Raw genomic sequence first — 22,248 nt, forward strand, 5'->3', positions numbered from 1 at the left:
TCAATTCAGAGCAATCAATTTCAATTTGGAAAAGGTTAAGCTCTCAAATGCTTATTTAAAAGGTTGGCTGAGATAGTCCACGCTACCAGAGGGATTTTAGTTTCAAACAAAAACCAGTAAAACCTTCGGTTAAAAATGCCAATAACTTTCCATATATCCGAAATGAGATGGAATCTGATCCTAACTTCGGATTTTTTAAGTATGGTTTCAAATGCGACTTTTCGAGTACATATCGTTTTAAACTACAATAAATCGCTCTAAAGTGTCAGAGACAAGATTTTTCTATGTAAAAGGTGCTTTTCGATAATAAACTTTGTTAAGACATGCGATTATGTGTCATCACAATATCTCTTTTAGTGGGTGGTGTCCTACAAATTAAAACACTTCACGTTATTGGGAGAAATTAAATTCTTCAAAAGAAAGCGTTTAATTAAAGAAAGGAAGCTTGATTCTTCAATTCGGATGCTCTTTTGAATTCATGTACAAAATCAGAACAATGAATTGCAGTTAACATCACAACACACCCAAAAAGCATTATTAAGCCCAAGAGGGGCTTGTTTAATTTCCAAGTTCTAGAGTGTGCTTCATAAGAGAGGGACTTATTACAGAGGGGGGGGGGGCTTTATCAAATATTCTATATCAAGGTTATAAAATTGCTTTTCCTGTTTATTCTGTGATACATCAATGAAAAATAACTAGCATTAGCAGCTTCTTAAATATAAATCCGAGAGAACTGCTAAGTCTATTAAAAAAAAGAGGCCTGGTTTAAAATCTGGATATAAAAGAGACTGGGCTTAGTATATAATTAACTGAAATTTATGGTAAACCATCTCGAATTTAATGATGAGGGGCTGACAGAGATTATGCTTAATATGAGCCTTTTATTTACAACCCAAAGAAATAGCTAAATAACAGCTAAGAATTAGCTGTTGTGAAGACACAACAACAATTTAAAATTATAAATTTCTAATTTATATCCCTTACTCATAGTAAATTATCAATTACTATATTGCCTGTAAATTGCAGGTAATCATTATACACAACATAGGTCTCTTGGACAAACTCTTGAAATATTTCAACATGAAACTTGTTAGGTAACTTCAAATCACAAACACCATTAGAAATCAAAATCTTCAATAACTTCTTCCTGAACCCTGCTTGCATTGTTTTCATTTTGCATAATATCATCATACCTCTGCTTTGCTTTTTTCCATCTAAAGTTGCCCGCCTTGCCATTATCATCAACTGATTTTGTAACCCCCGTCCCTAGTCCTTTGTTTTTCTCCCTGACAACCACATTAATAGGCTCTGTGATGCCTGTGCTTTGCTTCCCTAAACCTTCGCCTACTTTCCATCCCATCTTTTGCATCATTTGATGACCCTTGTTTTCTGACGGTATCATTTTCTTAACTGAAGCCTTTGTTGCAATGGCAGGCCTGTCATTTGTTATTGGCTCACTGCCAATATTCTTTCTTCTTTTATTAGCCCGATCAGTATATTTACCCTCTTCCATTGGTTTTAGTGCTTGCTTAAGACCATCACCATTGACAAGATATTTATTTTTCAGTTCCTTCAATTGCTTTTTTCTGTCTCGCTCTTTGGTTGAAACTGAAGTACTATAGTCAACAGGTTTAGATTCAATTAACAATGCCTGTACTTGCCCTGGCTCACATCCATCGCAGGTTTCCTGTTTCTGATGCACATGAAGGGCAAAAGCAGTGTTACCAACTTTAAGAAAATCTTTATGATTTATTTGAACCCAGTCACTCTCTTTCTTTTGATCAGATAATCTTTTTTCATTCAAAAATGTACCATTTATACTTCCTTTGTCTTTGATAAAGTATTTTGAATCTTTCTCCACATACTTAATTTCAGCATGGTTTTTGCTTGCATCTTTGTCAGGTACATTAAACACATGCTTTTTATCTCTTCCAATTGTCACCCCAGAACATGTCACCAAATATAAAGATCCTTCTTTCAGTGTTTCTGACTTTGTCACAATGGCTCTGATGCATGGGACACTCTCTGGTTCAGTTTCACTTTCAGTACTACTCAACTCTCCCTCACTTTTATCGTTATTGGTTGATGGGCTTGCTGCTCCTCCATTGCTTTGCTTTACATTCACTTGAGAATAGAATACATAACTGCCTTTAGTATTGTCATAATAATAATAAATTCCATTGTCATTGTCATAAAACAAATGTGTTGTAGGATCATAATACATGTGCGTATTCCAGTCATAATAAAGGCCACTTTTTTCGTCATATGACATTCCTGTGTTTGCAAATGCATTCTCAGCTGTTTCTTTGAGTATTTCAGCAACAGAGTCATTATTTGCAACTTCTTCAATTGTGTCTGTTTTTGTTGTTTCTAATTCATCTTTCTCTATCGCAGAAAGTGTCTTTGCCTGTGCTATTTCTAAACTTAATTCAGGGACTGAATTATTATAAGGGGCTTCATTTTTAACTGTTGAATTGTCTACATCCGCTAGCTCGTTCGAACTTTCTGTATCTTTTTCAAATTTTCCATTGAACCGAGAGGATAATTTTCCCAACCATGCATTCCAGTATTGTAGCTGAACATACATCGAGCTCACCGTCCCCGCCATCTCTTGGCGTTCTTTATCCGCTTCGTCTAACCTTGAATTCAATCGTTTGATCCCAAGTTTCGAGTCTTTCAGTTCCTTTTCGACTATCTCTAGCCTCCTCTTTAGTTTTACAGGATTATCGCGTGTTTCATTTCTATCTTTTGTGCCCTTGAAAGTTTTGTTTTTACGAAAAGGATCCAGAATAGGTGGGGACTGATTAGGACTCGTTACAGCCGGTAAGTTCTTCATATCCACATCTTCATCAGCAGGAGTGACATTTGTTTTCAACTCAGTAGCTTCTGAACCCATATCGATTCCAGTATATTACAGATAATTCTTTGTCAAATGCGGTGCTTTGAAAGTAGACCAGTTTGCAGTTTTTAGCGTTAAACGTTTTTCACATACCACAGTAAACATTTCTTGCCAGTTTTTGTAATGAAAATTCCCATTTTGATTGAGCCTCGCTCTCCCACCCCCTCGTAATCACTCTTAATCAATATTCCATATCAGTAGCTTTTGCAGCCCACTCTCATGCTTCATACATTCACTATGAAAGTATGCAAAATCCTTTGATATATCCACAGTGAATGTATAACGAGTTTGGGTTCAACATAATGCTAAAAGGTGCGCACGCGCGTTCTATAGGTAACCCTGTTTATAATGGCGGACAATAATTCGAAACCTGCGACTGAAAGTCAACCTGCAAATTCTCAGCGTTTAACCGCTGAAAATTCCCAAAAGGTATAAATGCCCACTATAGGGAAAAAATGTTTTTTCGAAATGCCTATGGTATCTGACGCCAGGAATAAGGGTCGATTCTTGGTTGGCGAAACGATAACCAGTTCTGTTTTCAAGTGCATGGGCCTAGCAGGAGCCGAACCTTTAGGGAGCATAGTATGGGTTTTGCGCGAATAAAGTGGCTTCATTGAGATGAAATTGCCCGACTGGGTCTTGAATTCGATTAATTTTGCCAGATTGAGGGGGGGGGGCAGGGCCCTCATGCCTCATGAACAATTTCTTGTCAGGCAGATGGCCATTGGCATGTCTATGTAGTATAAGTATGAACTGAAAAAAGAGGTGGAAATAAACGAGAAGGGGAATAAAAACGCTGAAGATACATCAATTGGGATTGAATTCTCTAAATTGGGTACAGTGAAAACATCTCTCTCGGTGGGGTCCCCAGAAGCACTCACATGATGACTACCTTATTCTTTAAAATTTCACGAATTTTAAGAGCTTTCTGCCAGGTATGACCAAGTTACAAGGGCAATCTAATCAAAATGGGATCATCCACTCCTATGGTTCCCTTTTCTTACCCCTCTGGTAACTTGCACATTGATTAATCTGTTCAAAATGCACCTTCCTAAGTTTAGACCAGTACAGACATGAAGGGACTGATAGGTTGAATTTTCCTATTTTATGAAAAGCTTTGCTTACAAGCTTTCAGAATTAAGAAACACAACATGAGATTGTGTATTTTTTTCTCAGGGGCAGTGGTCAATGGCCACTTTGTTAAAACATACATATCCACTCCATTTGCAGGAAATTCTCTGCTTGGCAGTTAGAAGATAATGCTTCTTTAAATAAAATTCTGAAAGAATAGTTAGCATTGATGGCCCAGCAGAGTGTTAAGAAATGTTTAGTTTCACTTACTCTCTATCAAAATCCTGGAAGAATGGTGATTCAATTCAAATAAAACAAACTTGATTACTGAACTAATAGCTGAAAATTGATATTTAAGTGGCATTTATAAACTACATTTTACAAATTATGCTAGCTACAAAGCCAGAATCCTTTCAGCCACTGGCTTTTCATGTATGTACAAGGATTTAGCTTGCTTGACCTCTAGTTAGTTTCATCCTTCTCATTTTGGTGATAATTCAGCCCATACTAGGTCTAGCCCAAATAATTTGACATATATAGATAAATTGAAAGAAATCTTCAAATTGATTTTAGCTAGCTGGGAATAAAAGGAAAAAGAAAACCCAGTCAGCTGAAGAGGCCATCAAAGAATTTGATGTATCAATGAATGAGCTTTTGTCCCAAAAGGAAACCAAAAAGAAAGTTTTTGTACAGATTCAAAAGGATTGTAAAACAGGCCAGCTGATTACAAAACCAAGAAAAATCTACGAACGCAAAAAACAAACTAATACATGTAAGAAGAGCAGTGAGTTTATAATAAAGAAAATCACAACAGGAACCTTAAAAATTTGTATTTTCCTTGTATTTGGGTGATTGCACGAATAAAAAAGGAAAGTTAAATCATGAAAATAGCACAGGAGATAGAGCAAGTTGTTGAAAAATTAAGAACTGTCAAACTTTATTTTAGATTGAGTTACATTTTCATGAAATGAAGGTACCATAACACATTAGGTTCTAACATATTGCAAACTAAAACTGATTTGGAAAAAAAGAAAAGCATCACAATAAAATAGCCAAGCAAAGGACTGCCACTAAAGGGTAATTTGGTTAATATAAGTTGCTGATAAAAGATTATTATTCATTCTGTTTGAATATTCAAAATAAAATTAAGCAATGCTGTCTTCTTTGTCAATAGCTGGCTAGGCTGTCTTTCAGGGCACTGGGCTCAAAAGGTTCTCCCAGTGTCCTGGGCAACTTATTTAATATTTTGATTAGTTTGAATATATTGCAATTAAATTGTAAATGTTGCTGAATCACATGAATTTGAACTAAAGAAACATTTTTTCTTCTGGTTTTACATAGTTTTTGATTGTTATCAGGATGCTAAAAGAAGAGTGCTTAATTTTTAGCTCATTCTGGTAAATCATCAGAATCATCCAAATCATCAGCATCAGCACTATTACCAGCTGCCCCATTTGCAACCTTTGATACTAATGATGACATCACTGAAAATGGTAAGTTTGGTCATCTCCCTCCTCATTTCAACAACTCTATCAGACTACACACCCCTTTTTGTAATTGCAATTGTACTGCTTAACTGTTTTTTGATAAATCATAAAATCTGCATCTTGTAAAATTTTAATGATTGATTTTTTTTCAGATGACAAAGCTGTTACAGATGATTCTGCTCTGGAATCCTTTGTCAAGTTTCTTTCAGATTTGGAACTTGAAACTTTTGGATCAACGGAGGGTGGAGAGAAGGAGTGGATGAGAAGAAAGCGTGCTTTAGATGAGAACTGGACAGGTATGAGAGAAAAGCTACATGCCTGGTCTCTCATGAAAGAAATTATGCCACTTGATGGATCTAAATGTGCATTTTGTGACAATGATGCGGAATTACGTTGTGCATCATGTAGAAAGATCCTATGTGTATCATGTGATGGTGAAATACATGAAAAGCAGCCATTTCACGAACGTGAGATTTGGAAAAATGGTTTCTTTGAGAGAATTTCAAATCGGGAAACTCTTTCCGAAGGGGTCATTTGCGTTAAAGGTAAATTTATTGTTTATATGAACAATATTAATCAAATAAATAAAAAGCTTCATGTTATAATATTTTGAAAACGTCATTATTTGAGGTTTTGTAATGAGCAGCCCCTTGAACTGCAAGCTTAGCGGCCATATGATGCAAAAAGTTTGATAGTGAACTATTATAAATACTGAATTGTTATTTGCGCCGATTTATGCTGTGGTATAGTTCTAGTTTCCATGCTGTTTGATGTTTTACAGTGTTAAAAGCTTTATTTTAAATTTTATGCCCTTGCAGAAATGCCCCTGCCGGTCTATTCACCACAAACCTGCCCACAATGTAGTGCTACTGCGTCTTTTAAATACAGCTGTGTCGACTCAGTTATTACCATAGTAACAGGAAGAGGTGTGTATTTCATTCTTACCCTTATAGTTTTTGCTTGGTTTTTTTGTTATATTGCTGATATTTCTAAAATTCTACCGGATATTTTACTTTTTTTATAAGACGAATTGGATATTACAAAAACTAGATAGTTAGGAATTAAAGTGAAGAGGAGAGCCAATAGACTTCCAGAAACTAAAAAGTATTATCTCTGTATTTCCATGGAGCTCCAAACAAAATACAACTCTTTTTTGAAGGACGATTTGAATTCAATGACACACTGTACCACTGTAGAAACTGCCTGCATTGTGTTATCGGTGGTAGTCAGCAGAATATGGTCCTGTCTGGTTATTGGCCGGCAACACCTCAACTTGGGCTGACATACTATACGATTGATCTATTTGAGCAGTGGAATGCAATCAGTTGTCAGTCTCCAGGAACATCGTTGTCATCCTTCGTCAAAAGTATAGATTGTATTTCTGTCAACGCTGGGAAGGTATGTTCTAAAGTAACATGAAGATGCTCCTATGTACTTTACACACGACGTGATGTATGCAGTAACGATGATTATTTGAAATTCATTACAATTATTAAATTTTGTTTTATTCTCGATGCTTTTATGTCTTCTATTTTATAGAAATCTAAGCATTTTTGACAATAGGTTTTTTTTCCAGCAAAGTCAAATAAATGCGACTTCTTTCGCGAAATCATTCCGCGAATGGAAATACAGTCAACATTTGGTTGCAAGTCATTTCACCGAAGACTCTTTTGCATGCCCTGTATGCGTGAATAAATGCCATTCAATTCACGTTGACGGTCACCGAAAAACATATCGTTTCAAGAAAGTACCACGGTAAGCCATTTGCCAAATTTTCAATAAAGCCCCGTCTGACCTTTGCTGCCATGTAAATATTGCCGGGGAAATGTAAAACCCATGGTTTCACGTTAAAACTGAACCATATTCTTTGTAACTATGATACACAGCGAATATTCTAAAGATTGAAAGGCCTTTGGTCAATGCCAAAAAGGTATGCCCAACTACTTCTTGACTGAGATGAGTAAAGCTGATATAGAACGCATCTAATTGACTTTGTTTTGACCTTTAGACCGCCCTAGGTAAAGCTATCTTTCATGAGAGAAGTATCCATAAATATTTCTCTTCTTTTACCATTTCAGTGGGGTAGAAGAACCATTATATAATAACGCATTCATCGCAAATGATGCCGAAGTTGCACAGCATATGAAAGCTGTTTACGACGTGATGGGTAGCCAGGTAAAGTATATTACCACTTCCTTTCTCAGAGAATAACAGCGAGTCTTAAAATGCCTAAGTCTATATGAATCGACTATAATTTGTATTTATGATATTGTAAGAAATTGAACAGTTCATAATATATAAATTAATCTAAATAACTATTCCTTACAGGATTATAAAGAAGATAAAATGTGTGGCTCCTCCTACTGGCAAGCAGCCCGCTCCAGAGCCAAAACTGGTTTTGCAACTCTGGATGAGACAGGACTTGTAGTAGCCGGCTGTCGCCATGTTATTGCTTTGAAAGCTGTAAACATGTTTGCAGGAGAACAGTATGGCTATGCTCTGTATCTGCACAAGGAGCTAATGTCTAATTTTAACATCCAGTTTTTGTGGCAAGATATTATGTGCAAATACTGGCCATGGCTTGAGAAAGTCTGCACAAGAATGCCGGAATTGTCACACCTGTTGTCGACGTCCAAAGCATTATCTGTTATGCATGCCAAAGCCCATTCACTTGACTGTCAGGTAACTTGTCTAATCTAATGATAATGATAAATCAGACACGTATTTTAGAACACAAAGCGTCGTGTATGATTGGAATAATAGCCCCAGTTATGCCCGCTACGCTGGCACGCTGCAGCCCTTCTGTCTACGAGAGTGAAATATGTCAAGAGTGTTTTTGTTAATGCAACACTCTGTTAATGCAAAATGTTAATGCAAAGAGTCTTTCAAAATTGATTTCGAGTTTAATTATGTTTTTCTCTACCCAGTTGTTTTTACAATGTCTTTATTGTAAAATAACATTTTTTTAGATTGTCTGGGGAGGCTTGTACCAGGAAAAAGCGGCTTTGTCAACTGGCGAGTCCATGGAGCAGTTTTTCTCCTATCTAGCTAAATGCGGGTTAACTACCAAGAACATGAATGCAGCTGGTATCTAATTTTTTTAAAATACTTATCTAGACGAAGTTATACCAAAGTTATGGAAAATGTCTTGAGCGAATACAAAACATTGAGTTTTGTTTAATTTAAAACATTGAGTTGCGTCGTGACATTGATTAAACGTTTTCCTTGATGTACTTTCTTCAAGTACTTGTAACTTAAATGAAAGTGAAGTTCATCTATGTTTCTTATTTCAGCTCGAATAGATTCGCTAACAGAACACACGGCGTTCTGGAACAGAAGGAAAATTGATAACTTGGCATTTTCATTATCAAAGCAATACAAAAAGGTGTCCTTTTAATTTTTTTAAGTTTCATCATTCTTTTTATCTTTTTCTCTCCTTTTAATCTCATTCTTTCCTTTACAAATCTGTATTACATATAAATTTAAGAAATTCTTTATATCCAAACCCGCAACTTTTTGTTTTATAGACAGTAAAGAAACTTAAGGAAACGGAGGATGGAATGAATTCATTACAAGTTGACTTTAGTGTCAATATAGATGAGGCCCAAATTCAAGACTGGGAAAGAGAATTGCGAAGAAATGCCCGTGGTAAGGAGGATGAATTAAACGATATCTTACGTTTCTCTAAAATGATAGATTTGCAGAAACTCTCATAGTGCTACTTAGATGATGCCCTATTTTTATTCAATTTTTTGGATTTCAAATGTGTTCTAGGCTCTCTCCAGCAACGCAGTTCAACGACCATTGTTGAATCTTTAGAGGAGTATTACAAACTCTACAACGAGCTTGAAGATGCATCCTCTCTCCAGACATTCATTGCAAACTCGAGCGAAGCCAGAAGTATAATTACAGGTTACATTCTATTTGTATTAATTTGATAAAAGCTTTGCTCATCGCTCGAAAGGATAATCTCTTCTATGCGTGAATCATGTTGCCTATACTACATTTTTAATTTTGTTGTAATCTATTATTTTTATATTTTAAAATTAAGAGATATTGAATTTGTGCTTTTATGCTATATGTAAGCGGCATTATGATCAATGTTCACGATAGAAGATAGGTATTTCACATGAGATGAATGTGAACAATTTTAGCAATATTTGATAATATCACCGGCAATGCTCATTACATTATAAGAAATCTGATCTGCTGTTTCAGGTCACGACGACATGTACCAGCTTATTGTCAGCAGCAATAAGGATACAACTGCAAAGAGAAGGCGGCTGGAGCAGTTAGAAACCCAACTGGCGTCAAAGGGTTACAACAAAGACAACATCCTTAACGACGGGAAACAGTTGTCAGCGAATAATGCCTTGGCCATATTGCAGACCAGAATTGTTCACATTTATCTAAATGTGCAACAATTACAGCTTGAAATTTCTCGACTAGCAGGTGACATTGATAAAGTTATTTCAAACTGATAATGTAAAGGAAATGCCAGCTTCACGCTAAAATATTTGCAGTCTGCAATTAATACTGTGCTATGCTAGTGACATCACAAGGAGAATCGCTTTTTAATACTTTTTATTTTTAAATATGGAGCCTTGATACATTCCCCTGGAAATGAAATTGGCTTACCTCTTGATAAACAAAATATAAACTTATTTCGTCTACAGATACGTCAAAGAAACGAACCAAATTACGTCGGAAGGTTTCTTCTACTGTTGTATTGCTTAACACTACAGTAGAAAAATACAACAAAGTCGCCCAGCTTCTTCAAGTACGAACCCTGGATCCAAATGATGTTAAAGCTGGGAAGTTCTCGTGGAAGGATCAAGAAGGTATGTGTTCTTTCAGTCATGATTTGCTCTCTTTATTTGTCAAATTCTTATGAAAAAAGGAATTAACAAATTAGCTGCGTGAAAGTTATCTTCAAAATTGCACTATAATCAGAAAGGAATTATGTTTTTAGAAAAAGACCACGAATTGCTCTCAGACATAATACAAGCTTGACCCAAAGATTAAGAAACAAACATGGTTGTTGCTGTAGAAATGTTTCTACCAATATAATAAAGTGTTTCTTTTCGAAATCAGTATTTTAGTTGAAGGTATTACTTTTCCAGCTTCCGCACAAGCAACACTTACAGAATGGCAGCAGAAACAACTGGTCGACAAATTCGTCATCATTAAGCGATGCAAAGAAGAACTGCTACTTTGTTTAGAAGAAATGAAGCTTTTTTGCGTCTTTTACAAAAACTTAATTGCCAAGCTGCAAGGAGACGTTTCGGTGCTCAAAAGAAGAATTTCAGGTTTTTATTTTCTCCAATTCATTTCAATGCATTTACCAATTTGGGTAGATTAACAGCAACACTATTTTCAACTTAATCTAGTAATCACACTTATGGATCAATCCACCCTATTTCTCTTTTGACATATCATTCTCTATAAGAATTTTACAATTTTTGATAGATCTGGAAGCTGGCTGTACCGTTGCCCAAGTCGTTTCAGAACTTGTGATGGATTCCTTTTCCATTGCTAAAAAGGTGCGCATACAGTTATCACATAAATTTGTCTTTACAACTTTAAAGTATGTGACTTTTATCATAGAAGATATCACTTTAAATCATAGAAGATTATCATAGAAGATAACACTTTTTGTGGTTTTGTTAACCCTTTAATTTTTACTCTAAAGCATTTCTTTAATCACGTTTTCATTACAGAATCATGTATAGAGGACAAAGACAATGATATTTAAATAAGCTTTTACTTTATGTGTGTTTCAACAGGAATCGTTTTTGCGCTGTTTGGAAAACGAGGTGCTCCATTCTCTATTGAAAGGCGTCTTGTCTTTAAAAAAGAAAGGCACCGTTGCATACAAAAGAAAGCTGTCTGCTAGTGCAGAACTTTTCCAAAAGGCTGTGGGAGAGGCCCCTGAATTTTTTATGGACATTGATGAAGGTGTGGATGAAGATGTTGACGATGATTTAGAAGAAGACCCGGTGGATGAAGAGAATGATGGGTTGAACGACGACTCCATTGATGCAGTCGTAGATAGTGTAATATTTACTTAAAAGTGTAGATAGCGTAATTTTTATTAATTTCACTTGCGAAACGTTTGGAAAAGTGCACTGTTACAACAATATATCTAATATAATTTATGCCCAGTCGAAAAGATATCGGTTTCTAATTAACCAAAACAATTATTTTGTGAGCTACCACTGCACAAATTCTCCATTTTCAATAACGTAGTTCAATAACGATATCAAATTTGTTTTTATCCATTATGAATTCATTATTTAATTTATATTAATATAATTTCCCTTGATTTGTGATCTTCTGATTGGATTCAAAAATGTCCCAGTTGCTAACCTCGCCTTCTCCAGAAAAATATTTGAAATGAAATATTTGAAATGAAATATTGGTGCGAAATTACTTTAGTATTCTTTTATAGCTTTTGTCAGTTGATTGGCACTCAACCCAGGGGCCGATTGGAATCCTTTTTGCATATCAGGAAATCGACCTTAAGGGGTCCAGAAGGTTGCATTTTGCGCCTTTGGTATGATTAATTGTAAGAATGCATCTAGAATTAACTATGTTGTGCATATATTAACTTTTAAGCAAGTCGTTGTCCAGATTCAATAAACGGTTTCACAAAGATTTCGAAGTTTTATTTATCCATCACTCTGCATATCATGAGTAGGTAGCCTTTGGTTGAAATCGGGAACTTTTGAAAAATTTATAGGACAATAATCCACGTGGCGTTCCAAAGTACCTTTGAGTGGGTGGGGGTGCAGCAAAGGAAATTTACATGCATTTTTTGTTTTATTTATCAATCGCTTTACTGAAAACCTGGCTGCACATTTTTTCATACGAACAATTTTTTAAGAACACTAGCCTCAAAATTGGTCAAAAGTCAAGAGCAAGTAAAGAACAAGCGAAGGCCGAGTAAATGATGGCTTACTCACTTTCATGGCAATCAAACACTCCTTTTGAGTACAATAGCTAGAGATTTTTGTGCTTACCCACTAACAAGAACAATCCAAGTTCGGAAAAAAAATAAAAACAGCCAGACTGAACTTCAATTTACTGGTTCCAGTAAAAACGATATATTTTAAAAACTGAGCTGTCATGGAGGTTTTTTGGGGGGAGGGAGGGGTACATTAGCTGCTCCATGAAACTCCGCAGCTTCACCAATAGGGTAAGATCAAGATTGCAAAAGGCTTTTGCTACTGATATGAATCATAGATAACGTAAGATCGTCAAAAGCAACCGCTATTTATTTCCCGTGTTAATTTGCCATGGTGATTGTGTACGTGTTCATTAAAGTCGATGAAATATTTCTTCCTTCTCCTGAAAACTGAATTGGCATTGAGCAACTTTTACTTTGCCCATCTTAAAGCTATTTGCTGCAGATCAGTTTTACATAAAAATATCTTTTTCACAACATAGAAGCATCAAAGAATTTACCATTTCATCCTTTGTTCTTGATCGAAAGAAAATCTATATAATTGTCAAAGAGCCAAATGTCCTTTGTTTTTTGGAACTGAAAAGGGTGATTGGAGGGCAAGTGCAAATGCCCGATTCGTAAGATAAAGCACTCGACTTTGATCAAATACTTCTGCTGCCGCATCTTTGATTAATGTTTTGTGGCTTCTCATCACCGTTATCATGACAATTTATGATAAGATTTTAGGAGGTCTACAAAGTGCAGGGGGGGGGGGAGCTTAGCATACACCCGTTAGGAAGCGTTGAGAATTTCTAGCAATGAAAGATTTTTAATGTTTTTAATTGAATTGGCTACCTGTTGTTTCTTAAAAAATTCCCACTTTCAATTGTTCTGTTTAAAATAATCTAATTCAACTTAACCACTGTAAAAAGAAAACAAACGATGCAGTGGTGCAATTTGAGATCCAGTGGAAACAGGGCTTCACAATTAAAACGATTCGAAGATATGCCTGCTCCAGAGTTTCAATTTTAATAAGATCTAAGATTCTTACATTGAAAGTCCCAAAATCCTAAGCTATAAAATTCACATATTTGGTCATAATATTTAGAAAAAATTCCAAGTGAACTTTTAAGTTTTCCAACTACAGTCGGATTTTCCAGCCTTGGGGGGGGGGGGGGCGTCACGCCCCCACGCCCCCTATTATTGACGCGCCAAAGGTTTGGAGCCTGGGGGACTAACGTTGGTTGTGCCCCCATTTTTTGCAAAGTATATCCTTTTCGTGTGCTAAGCAATTCAAAATATAGTTGATGTTATTTCTTAAGAATACTTTTTGGAAGGCCCATTATTCCTTTTCATAGCCCTGAATGTTCAGTTTTTCAGCAAGTTTTTATCTTTTTTAAGCAAGATAGGAGAACTTTTAATCTTTTCTGGTTTATCAAAGCCGTTACAGTAAAGTCCCGCCTTTAAGAAACTGCATTATAAGAAACTCAGGCCTGATTTTGCTAAATAAAACACCTCTTTGTAAGAAACCATCCAGGCTAGTTCATACACAGTTTCTTTAAAAAAGGTACATAGTAATATTATACGGTTTATATATTTCTATGTTTCTTCAAAGCTAGAACTAGCAAGTTTTCAACTGCTTTACAAAACCCAAAAGAAAGATAGATCAACCAATAAACAACATCAAAGTCCGACAATAAATACGACAAAGTCCTGCCTTTTTTAGAACATTTTTCAAGAAATTCAGACCCTGTTTTTTTGCCATAACAATAGTAGACCAATTGGCCAATTAAGGGAATCAATAGGCTCAATAGGCTGATTGAAAAAGTGGGTTTCTTGTGAGACTTTACTGTAAAGTTTCTAATACCATGGTACATATACCCTGTTTTGAAAAAGTATATTTGCAAATAAGAAACCATCAGGCTGTTTTTATGAAATGAGTTTCTTAAAGGTGGGTCTTTATATCATTTTCATTTCGATTACATTCTCTTCGAAGCAATTGCATAATTGATTTAGCTAATGGTACCTTTCGTATGCCAAAATATTCCTACGAAGGTCCCCTTTTAGAGCGATTCCCCTTTTTCTAGTGATGACATCTTTAAAGATTTCCTTCCTTCGTCAAACGATCTGCATCTTTGCAGAAATTCTTCAAATTTAGTTTATTGAGGTTTAGCTATGTGCAAAAGTATTTCTTGAAACGGCTATCTTAATCAAGACCTGCAAGACTTTTGTCTGGAAGCAGGCATATCTAAAAGTAGTTTTTGTGTCTAACAGAGAACAGAGAGAGGCATAAACAGATAGAGCATTGAACGTCGTTTTTTAGAATCAAAATACTCTGTTAAATGCGGGCTACAGTAAAAAAGGTATTATTTGCATATTAAAACGCTTTACTGTATCAACTTTTCAGTCAAGAGCAATTTGAAATCCTATTGAAATTATTCAACAACCAAACAGGGGAGTGACTTAAGGGAAGCGCAATATATAGTCAATTTTCTAAAAAAATTGTCTTCAAATCATTTATATCATTTGAAAAGGTTACATGAAAAAATACTATGTACAATGAATAAACAAAATTGTATTATACTTAGACTATTATAAAGCTTATTTTTAAAGACATTTCATTGAATCTATTGGCCCTAATTATAAAAAATGAAAAAAATCCTGCAAGAATACGTTTCTCTATACTTGAAACTTGAAACTTGAGAACAGAAAAAAACGTTATACACTTTTGGAAATAAATTTAGATGTTGCAAAGAAGAATGTCCTGTATACATCTAGTTATCAGGTGTCTAAAACAAAAAAACTTTTCTTCCCAACTGTTACAACCTTTCCAGTACGGCGCTTTGAACTTGCAGCTGCTGGATGCTGAGGTGCTGACGAAACTGGCAGAGATGTTCGACCGGTAACAGTGGTTGTGAGTGCAGTTGTTGGCAAAAGAGATGATTGAAGATTTGGCTCAGATTCTTTCAAAGAGGTTTGGGATGTTTCTAATATATCTGCCATCAATGGATTAGTGGCAGATAAGGTAGTAACAGGTTGACTTAATTCAACATTTGCTTGGAATGTCTGGTCATCTAGATTGGTTAGAGCAGTGGATGAGGTTGATGGCAATGTCCGGTCGTCCGGATTTGCTAGAGCAGGAGATGAGATTGGTGGGGATGTCTGGTCGTCTGGGTCAGACTGAGCAGCAGATAGATGACTGGCCGATGCAGATGAAGTTGTTGAACCTACAAAAAAATTTGTTTCAAAGCATGAAAGAAGGGAAAAAGTTACCAAGCTCTACTGTATATAGCTCAAAAGGCATGATCTAATTATTTTTTGGCATCTTGAAGTTCGGAATCACAGTTTTGGCAACATATAAAATGTGTTTCTTGACACCTTCATAAATGTTTTGCGAACACTGGATAGGTCTGCTAGATTGAATAGATCTTCCAGCTATGGCTCCCTGACCTCCTAAAGCCCTTCAAGGACAACCTCGCAGGGTCAACCTAGAATTAACTGCAAAAGGGATCATCTACATAGGAAGTTGATGTATTAAGTCCTCTTAAACACTATTTACACAAACGTAGAAAAGTAAAAACTTTCCTACCATATCAAAAGTCAAGCTAGTGAAGAGGAAATGGAAAAGATACTAAAATTACAATACGAAATCCATAGTTGTTTGTACTATATGCAATTCTGAAATCTCTGCTCAAACTTTGTTTAAATGAAAAGTCGTGATTTGAATTCATGTCCAGCGCAGACGAAAATAATTTGATGCAAAACAATTGCCGTTTTTGAGACATATTATTTGTGACACAATTATCGTATGGAAGAAAAAATTTCAATATTTTGATAAGTTACAGAGTGTATATACAGTGCTATATATTGATACAGTAATCTGTTAAATATAAACTAAATTTTATTCAACATTGAAACATTGAAACTTTAAATCTACTTACCAATAGGAAAGGCCTTCATTGCTTTAAAGACCTTATCTTTTATCGCCTCCTCTATTTTCTCACCGGCACCTTTTGTGGCATATGAATGAGCATAAACTCTGCCTTGCTTACTTGTTGGGTTGCTGTCGTGAATGAGGAAGAGGACTCCAGTCCACCCAGGTTTTGTTGCTAGTTGGTCCATCTAAAAGACGTATTTCCTGCATTAAATTTTAAAAAAATGTTCAAGCTCCAGTTTTTTTTACAGTTTTACTATACCTGGGATTATACTTATTTTGCAGCAATTAGCAGTTGAGCAATTAGCAGGTACGTACTTAGAATAAGACTTTTTAAAATGAAAATGTTAAACATAAACACACAAATATATTTTACTGTCATGAATGAAGTCTGCTTGTGGAAAAAAGGTTTCAAGAAATGAAAAAGGGACTTTTACCCTGCTTACAAGGGACAGAAGAAATAGGGTTACGATGCCCACTGTCCTATCTCTTCATTGCCAAAAACGAAAAAAGTCTGGGATCCTAATCAATTTGTTAATGAAAACTTGAGTGCGGAAGACATTGTGCCAAAATCAAATCAACAAATATTAACCTCCAGGTCCTTTTGCAACAAGTCTAGCAGGGTAACTATCTTAATTAGAATATTCATACCCAGCAATGTGATTAAGAGAATTGGTGAAAATTATAGGGGAACAATTTTTTCTCATTATGAAAAGACTCGCAGTTCTTCTTGGCTTGCGGGAGGGGAAGTAAGAATAAGATTTGCCTCAAATAGCCAGCTCTATTAGATAAAAACAGAACATAAAATTAATACACTTTTGAGAGATAATAAAGATTAAATGCAGAAAGCCAATGAATCTTGTAATGTAAACACACTCTTTCGTAAAGTTTTTCCTTTATATAGGAGTCTTTCATAGTTGCTGCATGATCGGAAATTTCGTCCCAGTTCTTTTGCTTTCTTTTAAAGGCGGAGCCACATGACTTGCACTTGATAGTCCTTAAGCCACAAGACTGATTGCAATTTGAGCAAACTTTCAAGCCATTTCTCTGAAAAAAGTAGCACAAATAACGATATTTCTGTGCTTTCAAATTGCTTGGAATGGGAATCTAAACACAATGTTCCATGTTATCACATATACACCTAATGTCTTGGTTTATAGGGACATGCATTTGTGATAGGAAAGAAAACTATCTTGACAGACACCTTTGTAAGGCAGACAAATTTTCGCCGTAAAATAACCAATGATTGAAGTAAATTTTTTTACGCAACTGTAAGCCTATAAACTTTGAAAAATTGACATTTTTGAAGTAAAATTTATCATCTTGAAACAAGTGCAATGAAACCAGTAATTAGAGGTAAAAATAGCCAAAGACTTGAGCAAGATCTATTGAGAAAATGTGAGCCAAAACCAATCCTGTAGGAAATACTTTGCATGGATCCTGTTTAAGATTAACAATGTGGACAGTAAACACTTTCCTAGACATCTACAGAAAAATAGCCTCTAAAATCCTGCAAAGACTATGTCATGTCTTTTTACAAAAACAATAAAATAAATAATCATTATTGGATATTTAAAGGTGTAAGTAAAAGTCAATAGTTGTTTCCAGGGGGCGTAGCTAGCTGGGGGGGTGTAGGGGGTATAACTTCATACTGTGTGAATATGTTGGTAAATCTTCAGTTTGTCTACAAAATCCCTAGTTTGTCGGTAGAATAATCTATCAGTAGGTGAAATAGCACCTAAATTCTTCTCTATCTATATCTTCGTCTGGAAATTTTTCTATTGATGACCCTCCACTCCCCTGGTCTTGAAGGCACCACTGGTTGTATCTATGGCTCAGGGCTAACTTCTAAAGAAAATGTGGAATTTGTATCAAGAGAAATGTTTTTTGTGGGACAAGGATTTGGATAATAAGTGACAGCAGCCAAGAAGATGAACAGCTGGATAATACATTTTTGATTAATTCCCTTAGAGAAATTTCAGGAACTAAGAACTTGTCATTTGACTGAGCAAAATTTGTGGTTTGTTCAAGAGCATCAAAGATAAAAACTTAAGGCAGATAAAAACAGAAATATTTTTTGTAAATCTTGAGTTTTAAGCATTTTGTGTTCTCATGAACCCATTTGAGCCTGTTTGATCTTTGATATCAACTAAACAACTTTCTCCCTCAATTTATGATATAGTAAGTTTGCCACCAGGTTGTAGTGCTATCAAAATAATAGAAAGGGCTCTTGAACAAAATGTTGAAATTACAATAGCTAAGTAGAAATTGGCTACATTTTGGAATTTATAAGGGGGGCTCAGCACTCTGAGACCCCCTAGCACTACACCCCTGGTTGCCATCAAAAGTTGAATGTTAGTGATTGCACACATATTCCTTAATGATTAATTGGCTCAGTTGCATTCATAATAAATGACAGGCAACTCATTAGAAGAGCAGCCATCAGAAGAATTTATAATGTTGCTACCTTATGTTGGAAAATAAAAAAATTTAACAGGAATAGAGTTGTCAGGTGATAATGTCACAAAATCTTTTTTTAAAATTTTTCCTCATTAAATACCACTAAATCTGCAAAATCAGATAAAGGTATTACAAATTGGCTGGGATATGATCAGATAAGCACAAGCCCTGGTCCCATCAAACCTCTGTAACTTTATGAACTGAGACAAAATACCAGTAATATGTAAGCAAACTTCAAATCTTTTATTGGCCATAGCTCGCCCAATTTTTGACTGATTTTGCATATATTGAACTTAACTGATTTTGCATATATTAGAGTAGTTAATTGTGTTCTCTTGTGTTATGTGGTCAAAATTGGAAAATTATAAAAAGGTATAGTTTTTTTGTGGCGTCACACTTGAGAACTCTATTAAAACTGAAAAACTACAAGAACAAGGAAAAAACTTCCTTAAACACTTCATTGCACATCACTGAATGCCTCAGTATAATAAGGCATGCAATCCACCACATGCCAGCAATTTTCAGAATGTTAGGCCTGCAAAGTGAACATGAATTTTGAGAACAGGTAATTTGCATTCTTCATCTATAGGAGTGAATTGGAAGAATAAATGAAGAAGGTGTTTTATAAGAACAATGAGTTGGTTTAATATCAAGTTCACAACTGATAGAGGGAAAGCTAAACCTTTCTTGATTTCAGAACCATAATGCATTCATTTTAAAAAAGATATATTTACATAGTTCCAAGCATATTGGCAAACCTGAAATGTAAAATATACTCTCAAGATGTCTAAATAAGCTTGAACCCTTGAATTTCCTGTTTCTCAAGCAATTGTTTGCAAAACAAACAAGTTTGCTGGGGTTTCATTGGGTATGAAAAGTGACAAAAAACAAAACACATGATAGTACAAGCATATTTTCACCTTTGCGTCAAATCCCTGTTGTGCCTGACCTACAACAACAAATAATTTCAGTAAACACAAAATTGTACCATTTAACTGATTGACTAAAATACCAATTAACTTTATATTGAAAACATTGGAAGGGGCGATTTCATCCACAGGACATTGATCTAAGGCACTCCAAAATATAAAGCAGGCATGAATTAAAGCTAAGCAGTATTTTCAACATAAAAAACAGTGTTTGAAGCCCTAAGAAAACAAGCAAAAAGTAAATAAAGATTAAATTTTCAACACAACCATTGGAATGGTGTTACTAAGCAAATTATAAAAGAAATTTACTAGTGTTCACAGGGAATTCTCTGGTTTAAGGTCAGATAACAAAACCATCCAAAAGTACAAGATCTTCACATTTCCCCTCTGGACATCGAAAAAGAGTAAAAGTGATAGTATAAGATCATTTGCAAATCGCAAGTTGTTGCTTATGTATGTATACAATGGAATTCAACATTTACAAAAGGTACTGAATATGAAGAAACTGGTACTTTCTAGCTTAACCCCAATCGCTATACCATAAATCCCTGGGGAGGGGCTTATTCAGGGGAGGGGGCTTATTTCAAATGTTGGTATTTTCCTCAATCGTAAACTTAAAGGAACATAATTTGTTTGTTGAAATCTGACAAAACTTATAGCATGACAAAGGCTGCCTTCCTTTGTGCTATTTTGTCGTCAGCCCAAGATGCAATACCATACCATAAAGCTAATGTAGCTGAGTATGAATTAGAATTAACCTTTCTGGGGGAAGCTAGTAACCAGCTAGTAAGTTGTCAATAATGCTTCCCATGGTGGCTTATTTGAGGGGGGGGGGTTATTTGCAAAAATATGATTTTTAAGATGGGGGTTTATTCGAGGGGGGGGCTTTCACCGAGGTAGGAGCTAATTTGAGGATTTACAGTAAGAAAATTGAATAATTCTAACTTTCAAAATCGAAAGCGGTATTAATATTTGATATTGACAGAACCCATCAACTCAAGTTCCACTTTTAGTCAGGTTGTAGCATAATTATCAACGTTTGGAGTTTTGGTTTATATTTTCACAAAATTACAGACATGTAGGATAGGCCTATTCAATAATATAACGCTTTTGACACATATTTCTATCTCACGTCTATTTCTCCAGCAGGAGCTTCTAGAATTCACAACCATGCTAATGACAGGGCATCTGGGGCAAGGTTTTTCTCAAAAATGCACCTTCTTGATGCAGGAAAAATTCCTAAACCGGGAAATTTAGACACGGGTTTTGGGTGATTTGTAGTAGCCTAGCATTGCTTTTGGGGAAAAAAAGCTTTCCTGACAAGATGAGTCATGACCGATGGGGTAGCAAAATATAACGACAACTTCATCTCACCATTGCTCCCCTTCTCGCTCATTTTGCCAGATTTGATAAAGAACCGCGATCGGCGCTAAAAATTCTTGTAATTTTCGCTATACATTCTACAACGCTGCATGCGTCTCTTATAGTGTTTTTGGACCTGTACTGCGCACACTTAAATACATTCATAGCATGTATAACGAAAGGTTTTGCTTACATACATAGTGTGTATAGGAGAGATGTGACTATGTTGGCTTTTGGCTCAGGAAATCGAATCCATTTCACGCCCCCTCTAAAATAAGGGACCCATTCCGAAAGCATTTCTAAAATCAGCGACCCCTCTTGAATGAGTGCCTCACTTCGGGACTTTCAATCAAATGAGTTGTTTTTATAAAAGTTTGGATTTTAAACGAGAAAGCAGAAATGGATGTTAAAAGTATATGCCAATGTTCTTGAATATACAGTTTTTGGTACAAGCTATGATGAGGCTTCCGTTTGGACATAATGATAATTTGGTTTAAGCTGTTCCTTCTTTATTTATTACCCTATAATTTACTTAATTTTAAAAGTATGATAATAAATATAATTGTTACCTGAGCACCCCCTTTCGAATTAACTCCCCAAAATGTCGTAAAGTACAGATAAGTAAAAACTATAAGCAAAACAAATAATTTATTCATTTTATTCCATTAGCCACTAAGATATCTTCTTTTTTAAGGAATTCTCGTTACACAAATTTCTATTCACCGTTCCGGGTTGATATCATCGATTCTGTATCTCGCTATCTAGAGACCATTCCAAAAAAACAACTTCAGATTTGAAATCATCGTCTTGAAATTAGATTTTACTGAGAACTTCATGCTGTTTGGACCGTCCGGTCGCGAGTTAATTTGTTTTGAATATTTAGACATTTTTTTATTTGATCGGAATTTGCTGCTGTAGTGAAAAAAATTCCATTGAAATTTATAGGCAAAGCTAAATTTTGAAAATAGGATAATTTGCTGCCTGTCGGCCCAAAAAACATGAAAATTTCGGCACAGACTATTTTCAACATGATGATTCAAATTCTATGATCCATTTTTGGCAAATACGAAGGTAAAAATTGCCCGGTACAAGAAACTGTTTTTTATCAATCCACTAACATATAAACAATATTGTATTCATTATTATTTTTATATCTAGCT

The 22,248-nt window shown here is 35.4% G+C and overlaps 3 protein-coding genes across 3 annotated transcripts; 1 reads left to right on the top strand and 2 right to left on the bottom strand.

Moving 5' to 3' along the window:
* Window positions 1–338: 338 nt before the first annotated feature.
* Window positions 339–3,077, bottom strand: LOC135696477 (uncharacterized). Its single transcript, XM_089112404.1, has one exon. The coding sequence runs from the start codon at window positions 2,894–2,896 to the stop codon at window positions 1,118–1,120; it is 1,779 nt and encodes a 592-aa protein (XP_088968530.1). The 5' UTR covers window positions 2,897–3,077; the 3' UTR covers window positions 339–1,117.
* A 35-nt stretch (window positions 3,078–3,112) lies between these two features.
* LOC135687816 (uncharacterized) lies at window positions 3,113–12,096 on the top strand. The gene is made up of 18 exons (XM_065204484.2): window positions 3,113–3,328; window positions 4,544–4,742; window positions 5,359–5,463; window positions 5,610–6,002; window positions 6,276–6,383; window positions 6,617–6,855; window positions 7,034–7,212; window positions 7,536–7,632; window positions 7,786–8,139; window positions 8,427–8,544; window positions 8,751–8,842; window positions 8,985–9,105; window positions 9,232–9,369; window positions 9,676–9,909; window positions 10,134–10,298; window positions 10,581–10,766; window positions 10,927–11,000; window positions 11,244–12,096. The coding sequence occupies exons 1-18, from the start codon at window positions 3,248–3,250 to the stop codon at window positions 11,526–11,528; spliced, it is 3,168 nt and encodes a 1,055-aa protein (XP_065060556.2). The 5' UTR covers window positions 3,113–3,247; the 3' UTR covers window positions 11,529–12,096.
* A 2,607-nt stretch (window positions 12,097–14,703) lies between these two features.
* Window positions 14,704–21,236, bottom strand: LOC135687815 (uncharacterized). The gene is made up of 5 exons (XM_065204483.2): window positions 21,101–21,236; window positions 19,718–19,746; window positions 17,214–17,384; window positions 16,345–16,525; window positions 14,704–15,630 (listed from the first exon to the last, which is right to left on the bottom strand). The coding sequence occupies exons 1-5, from the start codon at window positions 21,120–21,122 to the stop codon at window positions 15,185–15,187; spliced, it is 849 nt and encodes a 282-aa protein (XP_065060555.1). The 5' UTR covers window positions 21,123–21,236; the 3' UTR covers window positions 14,704–15,184.
* Window positions 21,237–22,248: the final 1,012 nt, after the last annotated feature.

This window comes from Rhopilema esculentum, chromosome 14 (genome assembly GCF_057945365.1).
Source record: "Rhopilema esculentum isolate cy_ngs chromosome 14, ASM5794536v1, whole genome shotgun sequence".
NCBI lineage: Eukaryota > Metazoa > Cnidaria > Scyphozoa > Rhizostomeae > Rhizostomatidae > Rhopilema > Rhopilema esculentum.

Coding starts and splice junctions, on each gene's coding strand:
- LOC135687816 (XM_065204484.2), top strand. CDS start 3,248: ATGGCGGACAATAATTCGAAACCTGCGACTGAAAGTCAACCTGCAAAT. Junction 6,003..6,275: donor AGGGGTCATTTGCGTTAAAG/GTAAATTTATTG, acceptor ATGCCCTTGCAG/AAATGCCCCTGCCGGTCTAT. Junction 9,910..10,133: donor TGAAATTTCTCGACTAGCAG/GTGACATTGATA, acceptor TTTCGTCTACAG/ATACGTCAAAGAAACGAACC.
- LOC135687815 (XM_065204483.2), bottom strand. CDS start 21,122: ATGAGCGAGAAGGGGAGCAATG. Junction 19,747..21,100: donor GAGCGAGAAGGGGAGCAATG/GTGAGATGAAGT, acceptor TTGTTGTTGTAG/GTCAGGCACAACAGGGATTT. Junction 17,385..19,717: donor AACAGGGATTTGACGCAAAG/GTGAAAATATGC, acceptor TACTTTTTTCAG/AGAAATGGCTTGAAAGTTTG.
- LOC135696477 (XM_089112404.1), bottom strand. CDS start 2,896: ATGGGTTCAGAAGCTACTGAGTTGAAAACAAATGTCACTCCTGCTGAT.